This window comes from Camellia sinensis, chromosome 11 (genome assembly GCF_055761805.1).
Source record: "Camellia sinensis isolate YWXY chromosome 11, ASM5576180v1, whole genome shotgun sequence".
Lineage (NCBI taxonomy): Eukaryota > Viridiplantae > Streptophyta > Magnoliopsida > Ericales > Theaceae > Camellia > Camellia sinensis.
In genome coordinates, this window is record NC_138971.1 from 132,526,652 (window position 1) to 132,536,218 (window position 9,567).

A 9,567-nucleotide genomic window follows, 5' to 3' on the forward strand; every position below is an offset into this window, starting at 1 on the left:
TACCACGGAGAGAGAGAGCAGAGACACAAAATGAGAGCAGGGAGAGAGTTTGAGAGCAGAGGAAGAGCGAGAGCGAGAGTGAGAATCTGAGAGCATAGGGAGAGCTCGGGCAAGCAGAGGGGAAAGCGAGAGCGAGAGCGAGAGTAGGGAGGAGAAAAAAACGTAAGTGTAAAAACGTGATTGCAAATGAGAGCGCTTGGGGTTTCATATAAATTATAAAAGCGTGGTTTCAATCCACGCTTTCATTAATCAACAGTGAAAGCGTGATTGTGAATCACATTTTCTTAAGAAAATAAATATGCACAGTGAAAACGTGGTTTCAGAAAACAAATTAAACGACATGCACAGTGAAAGCGTGATTTGAAATCACGTTTTCTTTAGAAAAAAATTTTATGTTAAAAACATGATTTCTTAATTAAAAGCGTGATTTCTAATAATACTTTTACTATTCATCAAATTTTTGTCCCCAAATGGTAAAAGCGTTATTTGTAAGAACACTTTATCCTAATTTTGCGAATATCGTGCAAATTAAATCTAATTTGGGAGTTAAGATAGTAAATTGGCTTAACAGGGAAAAGCCTCTTCATCCTTGGAGATTCCCATTCCCATTCTCACTCTCACTGCTTCGTCGCCGAGTCTAAAAATCTCCAAGAAGGTAAACTTTATCCCTCATAATCTTTCTAATCAAAGTTCAGAATTGGATTAATTTTTGAGTACACAAACAAACAAATCTCTCTATTCTATTCTCACAGACAATCCGAAGAATTTGCTTTGCGATCACAAACTCCCACCTTCTATGGCTCCTGTTGCTCCCAGATCTGGGGACGCCATTTTCGCCAATGTTGAGCGCGTGGTAAGATTAAGATTAAGATTAAGATTAAGATTAAGATTACTCTCTCTCTCTCTCTCTCTCTGTTTGGTTCCCGGGAATTTAAAAAAGAAACGAAAATCTTCGATTTTTCTTTCCTGCTATTTTCATACTAGTCCGCTTTTGATTGTTACTATGTATGTATGTATTGAATTGGTCACTAGATTATTTATGTGAATTTGGGTTGATTACAGAACGCCGAGCTCTTCACCCTAACCTATGGGGCCATCGTGCGTCAACTTCTTACGGATCTGGAGGAGGTCGAGGAAGTCAACAAACAGCTTGATCAAATGTATCTCTCTCTCTCTCTCTATACATATATATACACACATAAAAACTGGCTTGGTTTGTTTTTAACTGCTGTTGTATTGTATTGAGATCAAGGTTGTTAAAATCAAGATCCTCGGTGTGATCATAGGAAGAGGCTTGTGGATCGGATTGATTATTGAGGATAGTTAGATTCTAGTTTTAATACAAAATAAATGATAAATTATCTAATGATAATGTATGTTAAATAATTGTAAAATCATTAAAGAAAAATTATTAATTTGATATGATGCATCTTTTATATTATCATAAATTAGAAGAGATGTTTGTATAAAGAATTTATAGTCAAATTTCTTGTATAGATATACAGATATAAGAAATAAATAATAAGAATTTTCTTTTGATAGGATTGGGATCGTAGTGCGATTCTATACAATTTTATAACTAGGATCATGGTCACTTCAAGATCCTAGTGCGATCCGAATCGTTTGGCCGAACTAGAGTCGTAGGATCTACGATTTGGATCAGGATTTTGATAACCATGATTGAGATCAGTGTTACCCGAGAAAACGCTAACACTAGCAATTTATGTTTTGGAAGGCAAATTCTGAAAACGGTAAATTTAGTTGTCCAAAGCAATCTCATAATATTTTCAATATTTTTCATTAAAAATTCTCCTTAATAGAGAAAGAGTCAAATACAATGAACTAAAATCTAGATGGAGTGAAGTTTGGGATTGACAAAACATAGAATTGTGTTGTTCAACAATTAATTTGAAAAAAAATATACTATAATATATTGGATGTCAAAAAAAGTAGTCTACCTTGATCGTATCACATTTTAGATCATACTATGCCCCACATTCTTGTTCCTCGTACCTTGGGGTGCTCATGGGTTGGGTTCGAGCAAGTTGCATGTCATCTGACCGAATGGAGTTTAGGTTGAGAAAATCCCATTTGCATCCACCCATGGTTTCAAAATCGACCAAGTTGGATGGATTGGTGGGGGATGCAGATTGGATTGGCTGATCAATAAAATCTTAATTTTACAAAAAAAAAAAAAAAAAACCCTAATTTTTTTACTGAATAAATCCTACTTCATAAAAAAAAATATTTTTTTAAACTGAACAGTGAGGAGTGAGTTCAGCTTTTCTAAAAAGAAAACGTTCATTTCAAGTTTTGGTACTTTATTTATTGAACAAATAAATAATATGTATATATACACATCAATATTTATGAAGAATTCCTAATTTCATGTGGTCGGGTTGGGTTTCGCGGATTGAAACTTGTATACCCGTCACTTGACCAAAACCCAACTTTTTTTTAAAATTACTAGACCCACATCCGTCTGCCCATTGCATTGATACCTCTCATTTGAGGTCAGATTGGGCGGATTTGGTGGGTCGGTTGGATGTTTGCCCAGCCCTATACCAAAATGATTTGCGTTCTAGGTGACATAGATTGAGATCCTTTCAAATTTGTGTTTACATTCCTGTTAGAACTTTTCAGTAAGTGTTGTTTGTTTGATGATTATTTGAATAGTAGTTTGATAATGTACACTTGGATGCCTGATTCTCTTGCAGGGGTTATAATATTGGAATTCGATTAATTGATGAGTTCTTGGCAAAATCAAATGTCTCCAGATGTGTTGACTTCAAGGAAACTGCTGAAGTAATCGCAAAGGTCTATTATTATCCTCATTGTTGTTGTTGCCTAATCAATTTGAAAAATAAAATGTTACTATTGTTGTGTGCTTTAATATTGACACCATAGATTAGTTAGAAATGGGATACATATCACTTTTGATTCTAAATTGTGACTCAGCGCATTTGAATATTATGAGGGATCAGATTAAGAGAGTATTGAAGGAGCTGTTAATGAAATAGGAACAACTTCCTCTCCCTCTTTTCACATTTTTTTATCATGCATGTCTCTAATACCTAGCTGGACATGCCGTCAAGGTACATTTGCCTTTGATACTTTATATATTTTAAAGTGTCGAAGATTCACGTAATGCGGATGGTCCTTATAGTTGGCATTGTCTTGTTGCTTTTTCAATTTGGGGAATGGTTTGTTATTCATTAGCTTGCAATGGCAGATTGGTACTTGCATCAATTGAATCATGAAATGAGTTATGTTTGACTAGATTAATAATTTTTTTTGCTGAATAAATTAAAAAAAGGTGCAAATTACAGGTTGGATGCCTGGATTGTAAAAATAAAAATAAAAATGTGTGGTATATATATTATACATAAAGGCAAAACAGCTTCTAGGAAATCCCTCTTTTCTAAAGTGGTAGCACATTTTCTTTAAACTAGAAAATAAAAAAAAATTGTACAATGATAATCCACATGCTTTCTTTAAGTAGGTGGAGTAGCAGAAAGGTGGTTGCTAGTTTCCCTTACGGAATTTGTCCAAGTATTTTTAGCCCTGTAGTTTTAGGTTTTGTTTTGTGTTGTGTTGTGAGATGTTTTGTTTGGCTTAGCCTCTTGGGCTGTGAGGGGTTCATCTTCTTTTCTAGGCTAGATCTTTCAGATTGCTTGTCTTTAGGGTTTTGCCGGTTTGGCTGTGTCTTTGTGTTTCCCTAGAGGGAAGTATTTTGAGTTTCACTGTCTATTCTATTTTGGGTAATATAAGATTACTTATCAAAAAAGGGTGGGGGGTAGGGTAATGGGAATTTCGTAATTCATTTAAAAGGATTCAATTTGAACGTTCTGCTGAGTGGAGATGTGAGAAAACATGGTTACTAATAAAAGAGGGGACACAGAGAGGTAGCTTGAGATGGTTACCTCGAGGATTGAAATAAATAAGTTGATAAATTTGTTGCAAAGATAATGGATAAATGGAAAAAAATATATTATGATGAGGTATTCTTTGGACTTGTTGTCTGTCGCTCTTTTAGATTGAACATGAAAAGTTGCTATCAAATGATGGTTTCATTGTTTCATCTTACTGTCATTGTTTTTTTGGTATCTATCTTCAAATATTTTTAATCATTAGCTAACTATACTTGTAAACAGGTCGGTTTCAAAATGTTCTTAGGGGTCACTGCATCTGTGACCAATTTGGATGCTGATGGAACCTGTTGCAGTCTTATTTTGGAGGATAACCCACTAGTAGACTTTGTTGAGCTTCCTGATACATGCCAAGGTCTATATTATTGCAATATCTTAAGTGGAATTATTAGAGGAGCTCTGGAGATGGTAAGCATTTCCCTTGTATCAAACTATTTCACACCTCTTGTTTCTAGTTTCTCTCTGTATTACTTCTATGACAGTATATATATATAATTGTTTTGAACGAGTGACCAGATTTCAGTTTTCTGCACATTGCATCTTTTACTTGTCAAAAAAATAAAAGTAAAAATAAACAAGAAAAGAAAAGTTCTCTGCACTTTGCATCTTTTGAAATTTGAATTTTTTATGCAATAATATATGTATTATTTTGTTACAGTGTAATACTTTGTGCTGGGATATGATTCCTATGTACTTAGAGCAGTGATTATCATCTGTAAGAGCTGACTTAACTCACTACAGGAACATGATTGCTCAAACACGACTTAGAAAACCAAGTGTCCTGTCATGACTTCAATATTATTACATAAAATGAAATGTCAATGGAAGGTGACGTGGGTGTGAATTATGATCATTATCTGTTTTGCTTTCTCTTTTTCATTGTAGGAAAGGAGGATTCCATTGCCATAGTTTTTTCAATTTTGTGTTTCTAGAAATATTGTCATACCATTTCAATTTCCCTGAAGATAACATTTTGATTATGGTATAGTTTTTTGTGTGTGTGTGTGTGATTGTTGGGTGGAACCAAGATATATAGACTGCCATGGTAACCATTTGTTGTTTGATGTACTGCAGCATTGTTTCCTTTTGTTGTGGGAATTGCAACATTTCTTGCTATTTTTATTAGGGATGGTAAATTTACTAGTCTATTGAGCAGAAGATTGATGGTACTAGATATATTGTGGTGTGCTTTGAAATGTTTGGTTTGATACATGGTAATTACAAGTCTTTGGGATGTTTTGAAGCCATATATTGTATATTATGTGAATAATTCATGTTCAATAATAGTAAGATACTATCCCTCTCTTTCTCATAGAAAATAAATTAATAAAAGGGATGAAAGATTAAGAAACATGTCTTGTTGCTTAATTAATACCTAGCAATAGTAAGATTCTATTCCCTACCCTCCCTAAATAAAAATAAATAGAAGGGATGGAAGATGAAAAATTGATTGTTTTGAGAGTGCTCGAGCTCCTTAGAATGTTTTTCTTTCATATTATTATGACATCTAAAAAGTTATTTGTTATGGACATTTTGGAGATGGTATCGAATATCAAAATTTTAAATCTTAGTGAAGTCTTTAATAACATTTTGGAGATAGTTCCAATTATTGTTGTTTGTCAAGCTGTTATTTTTGTATATATAAATAAATTGGGAGAAGTGAGAACCTTGGAATTGGGAAGCATGGAAAAAAGATTAGGGGTGGCTGCATTTTTTATCCTCTTAAGCATTTATTTAAAATGGTTTTGGAGTACATTGGGATGTAATTAATGCAAGATTGGTGCTGCCTTCTTCTTGTCAAGGGGCGATTTATCCTAGTTATTTGAATGCTTCTACCAGTGGGAAGAATTAGATTTACCCAGCGTTTTAAAAGGCTCTAGGCGCACTGAGGCGATAAGGTCTCCTATAGCCTAAGTGCGAGGCGAAGTGCGCGCCTCACCAAAGCAAAGCTCAAGTAGTAGAAGAAAAGCAAAATTATAAAATAGGTAAAATTTTTAATATAACAAATATATATATATATATAATTTAAAAAATCATAACCATTTTCGATAATCTCTAAACATAACATTCAATCTTCTAAAAATTAGAAATATAATATCCAACAAAAGATATAAAGTATAACATTCAATCTTTTTTCACTTTCTGCTCTCTTTTGACCACATTTGGTCATTTTATATTGAAGAATTTTGAATCCCTGGGGGTATGCCCACAAAAAAAGCACTTAATCAACAATTGGAGTAGACAATAGGTAAAGCCCATGAAGCCCATGCCTTGTGCCTTGAAAAAAAGCCTCGCCTCAGTGCCTAAGCTGCGCCTTGCGTATTGCGCCTCGCCTCAACCTGTTTGAAGTGCAAGGTTGCGCCTCGCGCTTGCCTTTTAAAACACTGGATGTACCCCTAACTAATGGATCGCTCTTTTGGGGGGTATCCAATATGGTTGGGAATTGGGGCAATTCTGAGAGATGATTAACCAAACAAACCAAACCAAGCATTAAGTCCCATCAAATGGGATTGGTGACATGAATCTTTCTTCTCCATTCGACTCTATCCAAGGCCATATCGTTAATTAAAGGGGAACGACCTAGCATTTAATTGATAATATATGTGCTATTACAGTGGAGATTCTTGCCCTCTTGAAAGGCTTCAAGGAAGCTTCAACTAACGACAGTCTTCTTGGCCCTATAATCATCCCAAGAGATCATAGATTTTCTTATAGCTGCCTTTTGATATGGAAATTAGATTTATCCTGATGTCTGCTAATGATCAGGGCGATACTTGAGCCACGCTGGGAGTGCCCAAGATTTAGTCTGTCAGGACACATTTTAACCCTTATTGAACATTCTTTAAGGATGGTGATGTGCATCGGATGGCTCTATTCTGTGTACTATTATTTCTGCACTTCTATATCGCAGCTTGTTGATTTTTGCTTTTCTAGATTCCCCTTTCAGATTCCTCTCCTTTTATAGAGGGAGACGAGAAAGAACTGCCACGGAGACTGTTCAGCAACAATAGAATGAGAGAGGGAGGTAGGGACCATGAAGGGAAGCATAAATGCTTTAACAAAAATAAAAGAAAAAGGTGAAGAAAAGAAAGAAAAAAAATGAATAAAGACCAAAAAAGTGCAGATATAATGAAGGGAAGCATAAATACTTTTAACTAAACAAAGGGTGTAAATAAAATTCAATCATACTCCACACAAGCATCAGTTTTTGTCAATTGGGCCCATTTTGCCTTATTGGTAACTTCCCAAAGGGGCGGGGACTATAGTGTGAAAAGAATTGGATTGTACTTGAAATCATTTTTTGCATTATACCTTCAGTAATCATTACTTTTTTTTTTTTCCCACGCTCAGGTGTCAATGAAGACTGAAGTCACATGGCTCCGTGATATGCTTAGAGGGGATGATGCATTTGAGTTGCAGGTGAAACTTTTGAAGCAAATTCCTGAGGAGTATCCATACAAAGATGATGAGTAAAGATGCCATGCTATTTCAACTCTCATCTCTTGTACACACAATTTATGATTTTCATGCCTTTTCTATTACCTCTTATAACAGATTTTCATCTTTTGTTTTATTCTAGAATTTACAGCTGCTTTATCTTCCTTACAGGAATTCTGATTAGATTAGTCGATTCGTCATTTTCCTTTCTATTTCAGAAGGCTTTATTGGTAACCAGACAAAAAATGTAGAAGTAAATTCTTACAGACTGCCTGTAATTGAGTTTTGAGAGTTTGTCTCTCTTTTTTAATTGCAGAAGAATATTTTTAATATGATATATGCCAGTGTTGAAAACATTCAGGTCCAGTAGTGATTATGCAACTGTTTTTGTAATTTCTGAAAATACTTGGGAATTGCATGCTGTCAAAAGGTAATTATTGGAAACTGTCGCTAGTTTTATTTATATGCTCTGAGTTTGAATTTAGAATTTGCCAAAGCTGGTGCATTTGGGGTTTTTTGATTTTGTTAGTGGCTGGTGATGTTGAGGGGTGGTGGTGGAGGGGAAGAGAGGGTTGGTGGCAAGTGTTGGAGAGAAAGAGGGATGGTGATATGCAGTAGAGGGGGAAGAGAGGATCAGTGGTGTGCGATGGCAGGGAATAAAGGGATGGTGGCATGCGGTGGTGGAGGGGAAGAGAGGGTTGATGGCGGACAGGGAAAGAGAGGGTGAGTGGTGTGCAGTGGAAGTAAGATGGGAGATGGGATGAAGGGGCTGGTGTTGTTGACGGGATTGCAGGCTTGTGCGACTCAGTAAAGTAATGGTTGTTAAGGTTAGGTTTAGGTTAGAGAATGAAGGAACAAGGGTTAAGGACAATGATGTAGAAATGAGGTGGTTATGTAAATTCCATTATTGATATTAATGGTAAAAAAGTATGGTCGTATTTGGTAGAGTTTTAGAATTATAATTTGAGAATAGAGTTATATTTTGAGTTTGTGAGTTTTGAAATTATGATTTGAATGTGAAAAATTTGTTTGGTTATGAGTTTTGAAAATAGTTTGAATTGAGTGGCGTGACATATGATATTGAAAAGTTCGTGTTTTGAAAAGTGGGTATGAAATTAATTTTCTAAAACTGTAACCAAACAACACATTCAAACTAAGAGGTAGAATTAAATTTCGAAAACTCTACCAAATATAGCCTATGTTTGTGAAGGAACTCTTGAAATTCTCTTAAGCTAATAAAACAGTTACACCAAAAAATACGAGTGGTAACCCTAAAATTGACTTGTTAGTTCATAAACCCGGTTAAAGATAATCCAAGTTGAAGTGGGCCTTCTAACAAGTGAGCACTCTGTCACTCTTCGAGCCCTAATCGAGTGCTGCTCAGTGGAAGCAGAAGGTTGAAAAATACCATGAACTCAATTACCTCAACATGTAAAAAGCACTTGATCGCCACACTCACTAGGACGCTCGATCATTCAGTAAGGGCTAATCTCTCTATTTTGTTTTTAAAAAAAACTTTAGCTTTGAAAAACTGTCTCTCCTAGTTCAAAACAAGTATCAGCACTTACAAAACATTTTAAACCAAAAATACTTGAGACAATATTATACCTAGGATGCAATTTGCATATAATGCATATATGCAGTACATGTGAGAGTAACAGAATAAAAATCTCAGATGTACTCAGCTTTTAATCTAAACTATGAAGTCTCATTACAATACAAGTTTTATCGCATAAAAATAGGCAACATCTATACCCTATTTCTAAAAAGAATATAATTTAAAAAAACTAAAAAGGAAATAAACTGTTACCAAAATAAATAAATAAAAATGATACATATTTGGTGATGAGTCTTAAAAATGCTCTACAGGAAAATTTTTTTCTTAAAAACGACCCACTTTCCAACATTGTTAATATTAGATTTCATGTTTTCATTTCGACTTCTAAATTAACAATGAAAAATATTGAACAGTGACATGTCCCCAAAATTTTTACTTTCTTTATCTTCAAATTTTTGGTATTCATGAAGTTTTTAAAATTTTAAAATGAGATATGTTGGGCAATGTTGAACCTGATTATCAAATATAAATGATATTGTGGGGATGTATTTTTAAATAGGGCTACAATTATATGCATGACCTCGAACTGAGGAGTCACATGTAAGTCAGTACTAGTCGAGGTTGTGACATAAGTCAAACCCT

At 34.7% G+C, this 9,567-nt stretch overlaps 1 protein-coding gene across 2 annotated transcripts; it reads left to right on the top strand.

Annotated features, from left to right (window-relative positions):
- Nucleotides 1-506: 506 nt before the first annotated feature.
- On the top strand, nucleotides 507-7,704 carry LOC114260625 (uncharacterized). 2 transcript variants are annotated; one of them, XM_028200774.2, is made up of 6 exons: nucleotides 507-655; nucleotides 753-853; nucleotides 1,063-1,160; nucleotides 2,718-2,817; nucleotides 4,155-4,337; nucleotides 7,281-7,704. In XM_028200774.2, exons 2-6 carry the CDS (start codon nucleotides 797-799, stop codon nucleotides 7,401-7,403), a joined length of 561 nt encoding a protein of 186 aa, XP_028056575.1. In that variant the 5' UTR covers nucleotides 507-655; nucleotides 753-796; the 3' UTR covers nucleotides 7,404-7,704. The 2 variants fall into 2 exon arrangements, with proteins under 2 accessions (XP_028056575.1, XP_028056574.1); XM_028200773.2 differs by lacking the exon at nucleotides 7,281-7,704 and adding an exon at nucleotides 6,864-7,069 and having other exon boundaries at nucleotides 515-655.
- The last annotated feature ends 1,863 nt before the right edge of the window (nucleotides 7,705-9,567 follow it).

Excerpts from the sequence above, each read along its gene's own strand:
- LOC114260625 (XM_028200773.2), top strand. The coding sequence starts at position 797 with ATGGCTCCTGTTGCTCCCAGATCTGGGGACGCCATTTTCGCCAATGTT. Across the intron at positions 1,161-2,717 it reads AACAAACAGCTTGATCAAAT|GGGTTATAATATTGGAATTC; the intron begins GTATCTCTCTCT and ends ATTCTCTTGCAG. Across the intron at positions 4,338-6,863 it reads TTAGAGGAGCTCTGGAGATG|ATTCCCCTTTCAGATTCCTC; the intron begins GTAAGCATTTCC and ends TTGCTTTTCTAG.